At 36.0% G+C, this 18,355-nt stretch overlaps 1 protein-coding gene across 1 annotated transcript in view; it reads right to left on the reverse strand.

The window, feature by feature from the left end:
- Window positions 1-18,355, reverse strand: part of Cfap47 (cilia and flagella associated protein 47) — a 344,640-nt gene that overhangs the window by 46,252 nt on the left and 280,033 nt on the right. Inside the window, exons 54-56 of the mRNA XM_087600976.1 lie at window positions 14,731-14,838; window positions 11,557-11,668; window positions 8,866-8,970 (exon numbers count right to left, since the gene is read on the reverse strand). Of these exons, the coding sequence (XP_087457102.1) occupies window positions 8,866-8,970; window positions 11,557-11,668; window positions 14,731-14,838 (325 nt within the window). The remainder of the gene's footprint in view (window positions 1-8,865; window positions 8,971-11,556; window positions 11,669-14,730; window positions 14,839-18,355) is intronic.

Raw genomic sequence — 18,355 nt, forward strand, 5'->3', positions numbered from 1 at the left:
GGAACAGAATTGATGACCCAGAAGTAAAACAACACACTTATGCACAATTGTTCTTTGATAAAGAAGCTAAAAATAAACAATGGAAAAGAGAAAGCATCTTCAATAAATGATACTAGTCTAACTGGCCATCTGTATGTAGAAAAAATGAAAATAGACCCATTTTTGTCACCTTGCAGGAAGATAAAGTCCAAAATAGATCAGGGACCTCAACATAAAAGCAGATACACTCAATCAAATAGAAGAGAAAGTGGGAAAGAGTCTTAAACTCATTTGCACAGGGGGAGATTTCCTAAACAGAACTCCAGTGGCTCATGCTCTAAGATCAAGAACTGATAAATGGGACCTCATGAAACTGGAAAGCTTCTAATAAGGCAAAAAATATAGTCAGTAAGGCAAATTGGGAAAAAAATCTTCAGTAACCCAATATCTGATAGAGGGTTAATATATAAAGAACTCAGGAAGCTTACCACCAAAAAATCTAAACAACACAATCAAATAATGAGGTATAGAATTAAACCAAGAATTATCAACTGAGTAATATGAAATGGATGAGAAGCATGTAAAGAAATGTTCACCAGCCTCAGCCATTGGGGAAATGCAAATCAAAATGACCCTGAGATTCTACCTTACACCTGTCAGAATGGCTAAGACCAAAAATTCAGGTGACAGCAGATGCTGGCAAGGATGTGGAGGAAGGGGAACAGTCCTCCATTGTTGGTGGGATTGTAAGCTGGAACAATCACTCTGTAAAACAGTCTAGAGGTTCCTCAGAAAATTGGATATAGTACTACCTGAGGACCCAGCTATACCTCTCCTGAGCATATACCCAAAAGATGCTCCAACATACAACAGGGACACATGTTCCACTATATTTACAACAGCCTTATTTATATTAGCCAGAAGCTGAAAAGAACACAGATGTCCTTCAAAAGAGGAATGGATACCTACAATGTGGTACATTTACACAATGGAGTACTACTCAGCTATTAAAATAATGACTACATGAAATTCATAGTCAAATGGAAGGAACTAGAAAATGTCATCCTGAGTGAGGTAACCCAATCACAAAAGAACACACATGATATACACTCAGTGGTTAGTGGATATTAGCTCAAAATTTGTGAATACCCAAGATACAATTCACATACCATATGAAGCTCAAGAAGAAGAAAGACTAAAGTGTGGATGTATCATTCCTTCTTAAAAGGGGAACAAAATACATGTGGGAGGTAGAAGGTTGGAGGAGCTAGGGAGGAGTAGAGGAGGGGAAGGGGTAAAAGGTGGCAGGATCAAGTATGGGAAGAGACACGGATAATATACACACATCAGGAATTTGAACATGGGTATATAGCAATGGGGGATGGGGAATTTGGGGTAGCTTCCAGCAAGTCCTAGCTGCCAGGAAAGCAAGAGGCTCTCAGTATCTAACAGGGTCGAGATTAGCTAAAATGCCCAACAAAGGGAAGGGAGAACCTGTAGAGACTATATCCATAAGTTAGGCAAGGCCTCCGATTGGGGGACAGGGTTACACATTCATCTTCAAATATTTAACCACGAATGGCTCATGTCTAAATGAAATGCAGGGACAAAGTATATAGCAGAGACTGAAGGAAATGCCATTCAGAGACTTCCCCACCTGGTGATTTATCCCATATACAGAAACCAAAACCCTATCGCAGATACCAAGAAGTGCATGCTGACAGGAGCCTGCTATAATTGTCTCCTGAGAGGCTCTGCTAGAGCCTGACAAAAACAGAATTACAAGCTTGCAGCCAACTATTGGACTGAGAACAGTGTCCCCAATGGCGAAGTTAGAGAAGGATTGAAGGAGATGAAGGGGTTTGCAACCCCATAAAAACAAAAATATCAACTAACTAGACCCTGCCCCCACTTCCCGAGGTCCCACGTCTAAACCACCAATCAAAGAGTACACACAGAGGGACCCATATGTCCAGCTGCATTAGTAGCAGAGGATGTCATTGTCTGGCATCAATAAGAGGAGAAGCCCTTGGTCCTGTGAAGGCTAGATTCCTCAGTATAGGGGAATTCTAGGGCTGATAGGTGGGAGTGGGTGGGTGGAAGCGGTAGCATCCTCATAGAAGCAGAAGGAAGGGGAATAGGATGGAGGGGGGTTCTGGAAGGGAAAGAAGGAAAGGGGATAGCAGTAAATACATAAAATATCCAAGAAAAAAATTAAAAGAAAATAAAGAATAAAGGAAGGAGAAACTCAAATCAAAGGTGGAGAAAATATTTTCAGTAAAAGTGTGGAAGAAATTTTCTCTAACCGAAAGAAGTAAATGGCTGTTAAAGCAATGTACTGATCACCAAGTAGACTGAACAAGAACAGAAATTTTTCTGAGCACATAATGAAACCCTAGAACCAAGAAATATTAAAACCAAAATATAAAAAAGACCAAGTAACATATAATATCAGATCTATTAGAGAAAAATTTGAATTTTAATGGAGAATCTAAAAGCCAGAAGGGCCGACATATATCTTCAAACTCTAAGTGCCCATAAGTATATACCCAGAAAAAATTTTAATTATAATTAGATGGAGAGAATAAGACATAGAATGATAAACCCAAATTTAAGTAATATCTATTTACAAATGCAACACTACAGAAAGGACTAGGAAAAAAACAGCACTCTAATCTAAATCAGTTAAACATACCCAGGAAGTCACAAAGGAATAAATAACCACAGATGAGCAAATCAGGAGTGAAAACACAAACACAAAAACAATAATAACAAGAAAATAACAATAATCAAAAACACTGGTCATTGATACCTCTCAATAATAATGATCGTAATTTATAAGTAAAAAGAAACAGACTAAAACAATGCTGGTAAAATAGGATCAATCATTCTACTTTCTACAATAAGTATATCATAACATCAACTAGAGATACCACCTCAGAATAAATCTTTGGAAAAGTTTATTCAAAGCAAATATACTTAAGAAATGAACAGACAAAGTACACTTCAAAGTGAACTAATCAGAAGAGCTAGGAAAAGGATACTATATACTTAGCAAATGAAAACTCCAACAAGATGGTATTTCAATTCTTAACAATTATGCATGTCCCAAACACAAGCACGTCCATGTTTGAAAAAGAAAGACTTCTGTAGCTTAAATCATATATTCACATTCACACATTGATAGATGATGTTGTCAGTACACTTACTCTCACAAATAGGTCAAATACTTGAATGATAAAATTATAAAACAGTGCAGAAAGAAATTTAAGATAATGTCTAAAGATTGAAAAGATTTTCATTCTAATGGATTAGTGGTATTAATATGCTATAAATGGATATCTTTCAAAAAGCAATCTACAGATTCAATACAATCACGATCAAAATTCCAACAAAATCATTGACAGGTCTTGACTGGAAAATTTTCAAATTCATATGAAGATTCAAAATAACCTGGATAGCTAAAAAAAATCCTGAATAAAAAAAGAACTGTTAGAAGTATCACCATCCCTGATCTCAAAATATCTTTCAAAGGTATAATAACAAAACCGATATGCAATTGCCACAAAAACAAACACATTGATCAATAGGCTCCCATTAAAGACCCACGCATTAAATCCACGCACATATGGACAAATGATTTTTTTTTTTATTAACTTGAGTATTTCTTATATACATTTCGAGTGTTATTCCCTTTCCCGGTTTCCGGGCAAACATCCCCCTCCCCCCTCCCCTTCCTTATGGGTGTTCCCCTCCCAACCCTCCCCCCATTGCCGCCCTCCCCCCATAGACTAGTTCACTGGGGGTTCAGTCTTAGCAGGACCCAGGGCTTCCCCTTCCACTGGTGCTCTTACTAGGATATTCATTGCTACCTATGGGGTCAGAGTCCAGGGTCAGTCCATGTATAGTCTTTAGGTAGTGGCTTAGTCCCTGGAAGCTCTGATTGCTTGGCATTGTTGTACTTTTGGGGTCTCGAGCCCCTTCAAGCTCTTCCAGTTCTTTCTCTGATTCCTTCAATAGGGGACCTATTCTCAGTTCAGTGGTTTGCTGCTGGCATTCGCCTCTGTATTTGCTGTATTCTGGCTGTGTCTCTCAGGAGAGATCTACATCCGGCTCCTGTCGGTCTGCACTTCTTTGCTTCATCCATCTTGTCTAATTGGGTGGCTGTATATGTATGGGCCACATGTGGGGCAGGCTCTGAATGGGTGTTCCTTCAGTCTCTGTTTTAATCTTTGCCTCTCCCTTCCCTGCCAAGGGTATTCTTTTTCCTCATTTAAAGAAGGAGTGAAGCATTCACATTTTGATCATCCGTCTTGAGTTTCGTTTGTTCTAGGGATCTAGGGTAATTCAAGCATTTGGGCTAATAGCCACTTATCAATGAGTGCATACCATGTATGTCTTTCTGTGATTGGGTTAGCTCACTCAGGATGATATTTTCCAGTTCCAACCATTTGCCTACGAATTTCATAAACTCGTTGTTTTTGATAGCTGAGTAATATTCCATTGTGTAGATGTACCACATTTTCTGTATCCATTCCTCTGTTGAAGGGCATCTGGGTTCTTTCCAGTTTCTGGCTATTATAAATAAGGCTGCGATGAACATAGTGGAGCACGTGTCTCTTTTATATGTTGAGGCATCTTTTGGGTATATGCCCAAGAGAGGTATAGCTGGATCCTCAGGCAGTTCAATGTCCAATTTTCTGAGGAACCTCCAGACTGATTTCCAGAATGGTTTTACCAGTCTGCAATCCCACCAACAATGGAGGAGTGTTCCTCTTTCTCCACATCCTCGCCAGCATCTGTTGTCCCCTGAGTTTTTGATCTTAGCCATTCTCACTGGTGTGAGGTGAAATCTCAGGGTTGTTTTGATTTGCATTTCCCTTATGACTAAAGATGTTGGACATTTCTTTAGGTGTTTCTCAGCCATTCGGCATTCCTCAGCTGTGAATTCTTTGTTTAGGTCTGAACCCTATTTTTTAATAGGGTTATTTGTTTCCCTGCGGTCTAACTTCTTGAGTTCTTTGTATATTTTGGATATAAGGCCTCTATCTGTTGTAGGATTGGTAAAGATCTTTTCCCAATCTGTTGGTTGCCGTTTTGTCCTAACCACAGTGTCCTTTGCCTTACAGAAGCTTTGCAGTTTTATGAGATCCCATTTGTCGATTCTTGATCTTAGAGCATAAGCCATTGGTGTTTTGTTTAGGAAATTTTTTCCAGTGCCCATGTGTTCCAGATGCTTCCCTAGTTTTTCTTCTATTAGTTTGAGTGTGTCTGGTTTGATGTGGAGGTCCTTGATCCACTTGGACTTAAGCTTTGTACAGGGTGATAAGCATGGATCGATCTGCATTCTTCTACATGTTGACGTCCAGTTGAACCAGCACCATTTGCTGAAAATGCTCTTTTTTCCATTGGATGGTTTTGGCTCCTTTGTCAAAAATCAAGTGCCCATAGGTGTGTTGGTTCATTTCTGGGTCTTCAATTCTATTCCACTGGTCTATCTGTCTGTCTCTGTACCAATACCATGCAGTTTTTATCAGCATTTGTCTGGAATACTGCTTGAGTTCAGGGATAGTGATTCCCCCGCAAGTCCTTTTATTGTTGAGGATACTTTTAGCTATCCTGGGTTTTTTGTTATTCCAGGTGAATTTGCAAATTTTTCTGTCTAACTCTTTGAAGAATTGGATTGGTATTTTGATGGGGATTGCATTGAATCTGTAGATCACTTTTGGCAAAATTGCTATTTTTACTATAGTATACCTGCCAATCCATGAGCATGGGAGATCTTTCCATCTTCTGAGATCTTCTTCAATTTCTTTCTTCAGAGCCTTGAAGTTCTTATCATACAAATATTTCATTTGCTTGGTTAAAGTCACAGCAAGGTATTTCATATTATTTGGGACTATTATGAAGGGTGTCGTTTCCCTAATTTCTTTCTCGGTTTGTTTCTCTTTTCTGTAGAGGAAGGCTACTGATTTATTTGAGTTAATTTTATACCTAGCCACTTTGCTGAAGTTGTTCATCAGTTTTAGTAGCTCTCTGGTGGAACTTTTGGGATCACTTAAACATACTATCATATCATCTACAATTAGGGATATTTTGACTTCTCCTTTTCCAGTCTGTATCCCTTTGATCTCCTTTTGTTGTCTGATTGCTCTGGCTAGAACTTCAAGAACTATATTGAATAAGTAGGGAGAGAGTGGGCAGCCTTGTCTAGTCCCTGATTTTAGTGGGATTGCTTCAAGTTTCTCTCCATTTAGTTTAAGGTTAGCTAGTGGTTTGCTGTATATGGCTTTTAACTATGTTTATGCATAGGCCTTGAATTTCTATTTTTTTCCAGGACTTTTATCATGAAGGGGTGTTGAATTTTGTCAAATGCTTTCTCAGCATCTAATGAAATAATCATGTGGTTTTTATTTTTCAGTTTGTTTATATAGTGGACTACCTTGATGGTTTTCAAATGGTGCTAGTCAAAGTAGATAGATATTTGTACAATACTTATAATAGACACATACTTATCACCCACTTAATTCTAAATGTATCAAAAACTTCTATATAAAATCAGATGCACTGAACCTAAGAGAAATTGAGGAATAGCTTTGAACTCTTTGGCATAGAAAAGGGTTTCTAAACAGAACATTGTTAGCACAGACAATAAGATCAACGACTAATGAATGGGATCATATGAAACTGAAAAATGTTTGTATGGTAAATGACATCATCATTTGGCCCATGATTAAAATGTACAGAACTGGAAAAACATTTTATCAACTATGCATGCAATATAGGGCTAATATCTAAATATATAAGGAACTTAAAACATGTGGATATCAAGAAAACAAATAACCCAATTAAAAGAGAGAAAGATCTAAACAGAAGATTCCCAAACAAAGAATCACACATGGCTAAGAAACACTTAGAAATGATATTCAAAGAATAACCTTGGGAGGGAATAGGGAGCTAAAGTTTAGAACAGAGGCCGAAGGAATGCCCATTCGGAGCCTGTCCCACATGTGGCCCATACATATACAGCCACCAAACTAGATAAGATGGATGAAGCAAAGAAGTACTGGCTGACAGGAACCGGATGTAGATCTCTCCTGAGAGACACAGTCAGAATACAGCAAATACACAGGCGAATGCCAGCAGTAAACCACTGAACTGAGAAGGGGACCCTAGTTGAAGGAATCAGAGAAAGGACTGAAAGAGCTTGAAGGGGCTTGAGACCCCATATGGACAACAATGCCAACCAACCAGAGCTTCCAGGGACTAAGCCACTACCCAAAGAGTATACATGAACTCTCCCTGCGCTCCAACCTCATAGGTAGCAGTGAATAGCCTAGTAAGAGCACCAGTGGAAGGGGAGGCCCTTGGTGCTGCCAAGACTGAACCCCCAGTGAACGTGATTGTTGGGGGGAGGGCGGCAAGGGGGGAGGATGGGGAGGGGAACACCCATATAAAGGGGAGGGGGAGAGGTTAGGGGGATGTTTGCTTGGAAACCGGGAAAGGTAATAACAATTGAAATGTAAATAAGAAATAACCAATTTAATAATGATGGAAAAAAAAGGAAAAAAGAAATAAATGGTTTTCAACATCCTTAGTCATCAAAGTAATACAAATCAAAACAATTTAGAGATTTCCTCTTATACTCATCAGAATAGCTAAGACCAGAAACAAAGTGGCTCATCATATTGGAAAAGCTATGCACTTTTAAACAATTCTGTAATTTAAAAATGTTTTTGGTAACTTATATTAAAAAATGAATTGTACAACTGTTTTTGAAAAAAATAAATGAGGAACACTATTAGAGAAAAACCAAAACATTTGAAAACTGAGATATAGGTTTTAGAACAAAAACCAAAGGAAAGTTTAATTACTATATTTTATTTTACTATTGTTGCCGTTATTCTGTGATGGGGCAATATAACTTCTCTTATGGACTCAGGTAGCATAATGAATTCAAGATATTTAAAGCTAGTATTAGAATCTTGGTCTTCTGCCAATTAAAGTGCAAGTTAGATTGAGTGGGGTAAGGCTGTTCATATGAAGATAAAGCAGACGCAAATGTAAAATAAATAAATCACTTTAATTTTTCTTAGTTTAGGCTACTTTTTGGAAATAGTTAAATTTGTCTGACTAGTACTGTGCTTACCAAATTTTCAGTTAATTACTGACTCAGTTGTACATGTCAGTTCAGGTAGATACTATCAAGCAAATCCAGAAAGGAAGATAAATTTATAGGAACATTTCCACACAGGTTAAGAGCTATTTCAAATATTTATGCTTCAAAAATAAATTACAAAGCTGTTTTAAAAATTTGTTTCTTAGATATCTGGAGACACATAATATGCATTGTTCATACAAAAGTTCAGTCAATTAAAATTTTATGAACTACTTTTACTTGAAAATGATGTCAATGTGATGAATGAAATAAAAAAGATGTGAATCATATGGGGATAACAAAGGCCAAAAAGCACAAAGGTTAGAAAGATTGGAAAAGTTAAAAGTTCTGGACTTAGCAGGTGAAGAGATGAATTATTGGTTCAACTTTAACCATTGAAAATTGGAGATTTTCAGCAGGTAGACAGTGGGCACTCAGATTGAGTGAAATCACAAGTGTTTAGGAAATTTTTTAAATTAATTTTTTTAAATTTACCTCAAACTTGAGAAAGAACTTATTGTTTCATTTCTAGGTTTAAAGACTACAACATATCTTCTTTAGCTGCTTATAGATTGGTAATATACTACTGCATTTTAAAACATTCCTTTAATGATTTGCAACAAAAGTAGTTTATCTGCACAAGATACTAGCTGCATGAACTGCACTTATGTGTGTACTTATTTTGAAATCCACTAAATCAGCTTCATCTGAGAACATACTAATCATACCTGAGTACAATAGAAGTTAATGCACGTTTCATGACCATATCTCCCAAGTCCTGATGGATGAAAGTAAACAGATAGCTCTGTGGTAGAGTGAGGTAGGAGGACCAACTGTGAGAATTCAGAAAGGAACACAAGAAAATCAAAGGTCAATAATTTTTTGATGTGGAAACTTTGTATGCCAAGTCTATGAATGACTTGTATTTGCACAATAAATGTTAGGAGTTACATACATTATTTGTTTTTGTATAGCCACTCTACAAATATTGATTATACAGGATGTGATGAACACTATTCCTTATGGTAGATCTCAGACTATATTCTTTCTCCAGACAATGACCATGCAAAACTTACTATGTATTAAGATGTCACGATTGATTTTTAGAGTACTTACATTTAATAATTATGTAAATAGATACTTTATTTGGGAAACTCTAGCTTTTGAATTTCATATGGCACAGGCCAATCACTATAGGAACCTAACTGTCAATGTCAAAACAAGTGAATTCTTGGTAAATATCAATGTAATTTTTTATAATGTTTTACAATTTTTTTACGAAAAATTTTTTATATTCTTTCACATCATCCTGTTATATTCATGGTACTAGTTGGTAGTGTAAAACTTATGTTTCGATTTTTCTTTAGAGATAATAAAGGAAGCAATGATTAAATCAAAATGTACAAAAAATTTAGGTATCATATTTTGAGTATTACACTAGGATACAAAAATATTTAATATGAGTGCATATGGAATAGCAGCATTACAGTGCCCAGGCAGCATACACCAGCTGAGATGAGTCCCCCAACATATATACAGCAGAGGACTCCTGGGTCTGGGTTCAGTCAGAGAAGATGCACCTAACCCTCAAGAGACTGGAAGCCCCAGGGAGTTTAAAGGTCTGTGAGATAGGTGGAGTGGGTCCATCCTTGTGGAGCCTGGGGGAGAGGAGAGGAGGTATGAGATGTGGAACAGTGGGTAGGGTAAACCGGGAGGGAATAAAATCTGGAGTGTAAAAAATAAATACATAAATAAAAATAAAAAGAGAGAGAAAATCATTTTAAACTAAGGTATTATGACAAATGAGCTTCAAGCACAACAAAGCAAAATTACAATCTAATAGCAGCTATCAATTCTTGCAACATATAGCATTTTCTTTCACTTATCTTTGATAGTAGTCATGAAAAACAAAAACGAATTTAATATATATTATTTAAATAAAAATGTGAGTAATTTAGAAATTAGAAATACAAAACATTGTTATGATTTTCATGTGTTATTGTATCTATTTGCTATCAATTAATTAATTATGCTCATATATAATAGGACTGTCTCATAAACCTTTTGGATTATTGCTAATATTAGCATTTTTAAATTTAATGCCTCATAATGCTTGATAAATTAGTAAGAGAAAAAATGGACACTAAAGCCATAAAGGAAAATATATATTCTGAATATATATGATGTAAAAACTCTTGTTTTAATATTTAAATATAGGCAAACTATATAATGAACTCTATATGTTTTATAATTATTTGTATCATTAGGTGACACATTCAAACTTGTTAATTTTAATACATTTTAAATATTAATGTGTATATATAAACTCTTAAGTATAGCAAGCAGTGATTTTTAAATTTGATCGACTGTTTAATTGTTAAATTAAGAACTAATTATTTTACATATATTAGTATAATGATATATAAATATATACATTTTAACTTCTTATGTAGAATGAATATCTCCTAGCAAGAGTTCCAGAAAAGGTTCTTAGAAAAAAGAAACACCACTGTTATTATCTATCTTTTGAAATACTTCCAATTTTTTCTAGACTGTTTTATCATTCCTCAGCTCGTTCTATCTAGCCTCTTTTGTCAGCCTCCTAAGAATGCAGAGTAGCTATGAGTACAAATGTAAGCACACAACCATGACTGCCTTCAAATTATCATGTTGCAGTTTAATTGAAATGGATATGGGATCAAATTTACTGCATATATTTGGTGTCTTGTGGTTTGGAAATATAGGTATTTGTTAAAAGCTCTTATCTTCTTTTGTAACTTAGGCAAAACCAAAAATAATTTAGGCTCATTAACTTTTTTATTGGATTTTTTTGCTTACATTTCAAATGTTATCCCCTTTCCCAGTTTCCTCTCTAGCAACCCCCTCTCCCAGCCCCCCTCAGCCTGCTTCTGTGAGGATGCTCCCCATCTTATCTATCCACTCCTTCCTGCCCACCCTGGCATTCTCCTATACTGGGGAAGTGATAGGTTCATTAACTTAATCATATTCTTCTTCATGACCTCAAAATGAAAGAATGGGACACAGACATGAGCAGAAGATGAGCAAGACCTTTCTAAAAATCTGAAACTGTAGATGGGGGCAGGGCTAAAAACTCACAAAGGGTTAAAAATACTTATGCTTAGGACTTTGTAAATATATAACTGTTCAGATAGAATTATATTACTCAGAGACTATTAAAAAATCGGATTAATAAAATGGTCAGAAAATACAACCAGCAAGTTGAGCATAATTTACACAAATAATTCCAGTCCTATATTAAAATGAGGTTATTTAAAAATAGATTACAATTCATGAGTATTATTAATGATTCTAATGGTAATAATGAATTAGAATCCTAAAATTAGAATTAGAAAATGCTGTTGGAGCAATTTGTTTAATGAATATCTGAATGTACTTACTGGTAATTTTCTGTTAAGGTCCATGACAAAATTTTCTGGATTACTGTTCCGTATTTTCAATTCTAAAGTTTCATGTGTAGGATTATATAAAGGAAGGGTCTGAATGATTTTTCTGGGAGTAAAATCAATAGCAGTAAATTTGTTGGTGTTCAAAAACTTTTTAATATTTTCATAAGCTTTTTCATTTTAATTAAATTATGTCCCCCTTAAAACCAATCCTATTTTATAAATAGTTGCATATATTTGTGAGAAACATGTGTGATTTGATTATATAATAAATACATTTCAATCCAAATTAAAAATAATGTTCCTCAATGAGGAAATTATAAAATGCTACTCATCTGCAATCTACAGAAATTAATCAATCTTAACAATGATATGAAACACGGAACACATATATCTAATGATATACATATACTATATATGTATATATACACACATATATATTATATATATATATATATATACTTTTTTAACACTAGAAACTCAAAATGTGATATTAAATGCAATTTAGAAAATATGTAGGTTTGATAACCTGAAGTCAGTTAGGAAAACAATCCTTTAATCTAATATAACTTGTGTCCTATAACATTTACTTCAAATAGGTTCAGCATTACAGCTTAGGCTGCAATAGGTTCTTTAGTTCATATGCTTATGGCACCAACTCTAACTAGGTTTGAGTATAGAAAGAAAAATTTTCACATCTTTCTGATTTTCACATTGGTTTTTAATTATTGTCTGTCTTTGTCATATTTTCTGTGTTGATTAAACTACAAAAGTCCACTACCAGAAGCAATTTACTTTGATAGCAAATTAGAATATTTCTGTAGGTTGTTTAAAAGTTAATGTTTGATAAACTTTTGGATATTCAAATTTTAAGGAATTAGAACCAGAATTTTCGATGCAACCTTATTCTGGTTAATAAGTATTTAAAAATATTCTTGCTATTCATATTTCTCTCTCTTTCTCTTTAGAATTTCTTGACATAGAATCTTCAAAGAAACTGAATATGAATGTGTGTGTGTATATACAGATAAAATATATAAACTGAACATATATGTGTATATATAGTAATTAGAAGAAAGAACAATTTGTATATGTTTATTTTCAAACACAATTTGCAGAAAAATTACTATTTTTGCAAGGTGGATTTACATAATTTTAGAATGATTTAAAGTAGAAATAAAATCTAAGGTCTGTATTCTCAGTCTTAGTAAATAACATGTGAAAAAAACCTATGGTTTCAAGTCAGTACTAACCTAAGCTTATTGTATGAAAAGTATATTCATGCCAGAAGAATAAGGTATGATACTACCTTACTAGTAGTGAATGCAATGACACTGCACAACAGGTAAGAAGACTGAACAGAAATGGCCTCTCATATCACACTAAGGCAACTGATTATCCTTTGAAAGAATCAAGTAGCTTTGAGTGGTTGCTTGTGTTTAAGCAAGTATGATGTTTTCATCATGGAAACTGGTTGGAAAATAGTGTGAGGTGATAAGGAAGAGGAAGCACAGTAACTACCTGTGATTATTATGTTATTATAATCCAGCTGCGAAACAAGGAAGGCTCAAGTAGTAGCAATAGGGGAAAATTAAGTGTTTGCATAAGCAATGATGGGGAGAAGAAATGCAAATTACTGTGAGCCTTTGTCAGGGAAAGGAATAAAGAGAATGTCTATTTATGGAACTATTACTCATGTAGATGGCTCCTTAGAGAATTATCAGATTAATATAGAAAGAAGCAGATAATATTATATTTGTCCATGGAAGGCAGACATGAAATCGAAAATTTGTGTAATTTCACTTTATGTGGTATCTAAAGTAGAGAAAGAAATCAGACAGGTTAATGGAATTGTTTTCATTAGGATAGCAAAAATGGTGTGGAAGGTGGTGGGTCTGTAGTTTCACAAAATTATGAAATGGTACTGTTCTATAGACAGTAAAATGGTTAATTTTATGTTATGTGGACCTTTTCTTCAAAAAACAGAAACATTCAGAAAACAAAAATAGGAAAAAAAATGAAAGGATAGGATAGAAAAATTGAGTAGGAAATAAAATATTATTGCACATAGTATGAGTAGATATGTTCATGATTCTTCTTCAAATGTTTAGGAGCGTGTGTGTGTGTGTGTGTGTGTGTGTGTGTGTGTCCAAGCATGTACGTGTATGTGTGTGTGTTTGTATTTGTGCATATGGGTACACATATACAGTCCACACTAAGGTAGAAAGTATCAGCATCTAAAGGTGTACTTTGATCACCATTCGTGGACCACAGAATGAATGATATGCTTTGACATATAAAAGTTGTATAGTCACATGCTCACACAATTATAAAAAAGTTTTAAAAGGAAAAAAAAGCCTAGTACAGTATAAAAAACAACGGTTGTAATGCAGAGCCAAAATATTTCATATAAATTATATTTAAAATAAGTTTTATATAATTTTCATATATTAACATTTATTACAGAGTAATCTCTTTCTTTGTGAATTATTTGTAGCTGTGTTTTGGGTCAACACATTGGAATGATTTGACATACATTTTTGTGTGCTTAAGAATGAATATTAAGTAAAAGGTACTTATTAGAATATATATTCTTAAAGTTAATTATAGGCTGTTTATTCTTTTTTACCAGAATCAAAGTTGGTGACAGAAACAGCATACGATCTTGACTATCTGAGTGTGAATGTGGTACCTTAAGGGGTCATAGTGTTAGCCAAGTGGACCAGTTTTCACACTTGCTCATTGCATATCCTCTGCTTTGAGCAAACAAAACTTCAACCAGACCTCTTTTTTACCATGAACCGAACTTGTTCCCCAGCTTAAGTCACATGTGCACAAGAACATGTTCCACTCCCTCCAGTATCTACTGGAAATGGGCTGAGTATGGTCAGATTTTACAATCTGTTAGATTCCACTGACTAGCTTTTCCTGTCCATGTTTTTTCTATTTTACTTCCTTTTCCATTTTATTATGTGGGCCTTAATATGGGCGCTTGCTCTGTACTGCAGTAGTCCCTATACCTCATTTGCAAGCATGTTTTATAGAGAACTTTTAACCACACCCCAGTCTGCTTCTTTTGACAGATTACACATGAGAAGTGTATTTATTTTGTATTTTCAAAGGTCAAATGGTTGACAACAGAAGACAAAATTATTAAACAGAACTTACTTTCCAAGATCACACTGCATTTCTGGTATTCTCTTTGGTTTTGGAAGTTCAGTTGTTAATTTTAGTAAATACCAGAATTCTTCACCCATTTCAGGCTGAAAAATAATGCTGTTGTAGAGAGGTTTTGAAAATCTTGTTAGTTGGAGGGTCAAAATATATGGTAGAAATATCTGGTTTTAAATAGAGTATTTAATAACTTCTGTCTTATGTATTCTAGTCTTAACATAAATGTACCTGTAATTTTTTAAATTTTTGGCTGGAAGTTTACTTTATTAATAAAAATAGTTATTAATATAGATTTGATAAATGTTTATTGAATCAATGGAAACTGATTACAGAAGTACTTTAAATGTCAATGTTAAAATATTCTGGTTTAGGGGAGAGAGACCTCACTGCCTGATCAGGTGGGCACTCCTGAGGCTGCAGAGCGGAGGAGACCACCAACACTGCCCACCCCTGCCCACATCCCTGGCCCAAGAGGCAACTGTATAAGGCCTCTGGGTTCCCGTAGGGGAAGGCCCAGGAGCGGCAGGACCCCTGTGCCTGAGACACCGCCGGAACCTGAAGGAAATAGACCGGATAAACAGTTCTCTGCACCCAAATCCCGTGGGAGGGAGAGCTGAACCTTCAGAGAGGCAGACACGCCTGGGAAACCAGAAGAGACTGCACTCTGTGCACATCCAGACGCCAGAGGAAAACACCAAACGTCATCTGGAACCCTGGTGCACGGAGGCTCCCTGAAAGAGCGGCGCAGATCTTCCCGGTTGCTGTCGCCGCGGAGAGGACTTAGGCAGTACCCCACAAGCAAACTTGAGCCTTGGAACCACAGGTAGGACCAACTTTTCCCCTGCAAGAAACCTGCCTGGTGAACTCAAGACACAGGCCCACAGGAACAGCTGAAGACCTGTAGAGAGGAAAAACTACATGCCCGAAAGCAGAACACTCTGTCCCCATAACTGGCTGAAAGAAAACAGGAAAACAGGTCTACAGCACTCCTGACACACAGGCTTATAGGACAGTCTAGCCACGGTCAGAAATAGCAGAACAAAGTAACACTAGAGATAATCTGATGGCGAGAGGCAAGCACAGGAACCGAAGCAACAGAAACCAAGACTACATGGCATCATCGGAGCCCAATTCTCCCACCAAAGCAAACACGGAATATCCAAACACACCAGAAAAGCAAGATCTAGTTTCAAAATCATATTTGATCATGATGCTGGAGGACTTCAAGAAAGACATAAAGAACTCCCTTAGAGAACAAGTAGAAGCATACAGAGAGGAATCGCAAAAATCCCTGAAAGAATTCCAGGAAAACACAATCAAACAGTTGAAGGAATTAAAAATGGAAATAGAAGCAATCAAGAAAGAACACATGGAAACAACCCTGGACATAGAAAATCAAAAGAAAAGACAAGGAGCTGTAGATACAAGCTTCACCAACAGAATACAAGAGATGGAAGAGAGAATCTCAGGAGCAGAAGATTCCATAGAAATCATTGACTCAACTGTCAAAGATAATGTAAAGCAGAAAAGGCTACTGGTCCAAAACATACAGGAAATCCAGGACTCAATGAGAAGATCAAACCTAAGGATAATATGTATAGAAGAGAGTGAAGACTCCCAGCTCAAAGGACCAGTAAACATCTTCAACAAAATCATAGAAGAAAACTTCCCTAACCTAAAAAAAGAGATACCCATAGGCATACAAGAAGCCTACAGAACTCCAAATAGATTGGACCAGAAAAGAAACACCTCCCGTCACATAATGGTCAAAACACCAAACGCACAAAATAAAGAAAGAATATTAAAAGCAGTAAGGGAAAAAGGTCAAGTAACATATAAAGGCAGACCTATCAGAATCACACCAGACTTTTCGCCAGAAACTATGAAGGCCAGAAGATCCTGGACAGATGTCATACAGACCCTAAGAGAACACAAATGCCAGCCCAGGTTACTGTATCCTGCAAAACTCTCAATTAACATAGATGGAGAAACCAAGATATTCCATGACAAAACCAAATTTACACAATATCTTTCTACAAATCCAGCACTACAAAGGATAATAAAGGGTAAAGCCCAACATAAGGAGGCAAGCTATACCCTAGAAGAAGCAAGAAACTAATCGTCTTGGCAACAAAACAAAGAGAAGAAAAGCACACAAACATAACCTCACATCCAAATATGAATATAACAGGAAGCAATAGTCACTATTCCTTAATATCTCTCAACATCAATGGCCTCAACTCCCCAATAAAAAGACATAGATTAACAAACTGGATACGCAATGAGGACCCTGCATTCTGCTGCCTACAGGAAACACACCTCAGAGACAAAGACAGACACTACCTCAGAGTGAAAGGCTGGAAAACAACTTTCCAAGCAAATGGTCAGAAGAAGCAAGCTGGGGTAGCCATTCTAATATCAAATGAAATCAATTTCCAACTAAAAGTCATCAAAAAAGATAAGGAAGGACACTTCATATTCATCAAAGGAAAAATCCACCAAGATGAACTCTCAATCCTCATCTTCAGTTGGTTTATATACAAGTGTGCAATTTCTAGGCTTGAAAGTAAAATGATGCTATCTGGTGCTGGATAGAGGAGCCTTATTTTTTATTATGTCAGCTTGCTATTTTTGTAACATGGTGATTTGGTTGAACACAATAAAGTACAGTAGTAACTGATCTCCCCTTCTTCCTGGATGAGTGAGGAGATGATTAAATGTTGATGTCAGCATCCTTGAGCATATTCAGATGAGCTTCTGCTTCTGTTGAAAAGGATGCTGTGTTTGATTGTGGTCCGAAGCTTTGAAGCACTACTTGGCATCTCCTTCCTTGGAGGTCTCACTGTTTAATCATAATAGATTTGATAGCTTGTTGGTAAGGTGAGGTCCGGCTTGTCTCCACTAGGTCATCTTCATGTGAATCCGGTGGTTATACGGTTTTGTTCTAGGGATATTTCATTTTTTTAATAACGGTTTTAGCTGACATTCATGGAGAGAATGAATCCTTAGAACTGTGCCACTAGTGAAAGGAAATCCTGTCTAGAGTATGTTTCTTTACAAAGCTGTGTCACACCATCCTTTGGGCCCTCTGCTGGAAAAGTAGAATCAAGTCTCAAATAATGCCTTTTAAATTGTATCCTCTAGTATTATAGATGTAGGACAGTACTGTATCATACCTCTGTGGATGTAAAATAGCTTGTACCTGCTTTATGATACGTAGTAGTGACCGTGCTTTATCACAGCTGTTTTTAATGATGTTGCTCAGAATGTTTTCTTTCCAGATGATGATTGAGAAGCTAATTTAAAAAAAAATGGTGCCAGGTACCACAAGAGTAACAGAACTGTGCTGTTTTCTCGGGTTTTGTTTTTTTACTTTTTTTTTTAATGGAGTGTGCTGGATGTCTCTACAGTTTTGTTCAGATGACTGCAGAACCTGGAAAAGCTGTTGCTGCTGTTGATGCATAACACACTGCTGTTATTGGTCTTTTTATATAAATATAAATATATATATACAGATATATAATTTGAATTTTTTGAAACTTTAGCTGTGCTGTCAACTTTGGAAAAAAGTATCCCCGTTTACTGTGTTGAGTTGGCACTGTACAGAAATTAACAGCCA

The sequence above is a fragment of the Rattus norvegicus genome, chromosome X (assembly GCF_021556685.1).
Source record: "Rattus norvegicus strain SHRSP/BbbUtx chromosome X, alternate assembly SHRSP_T2T, whole genome shotgun sequence".
NCBI lineage: Eukaryota > Metazoa > Chordata > Mammalia > Rodentia > Muridae > Rattus > Rattus norvegicus.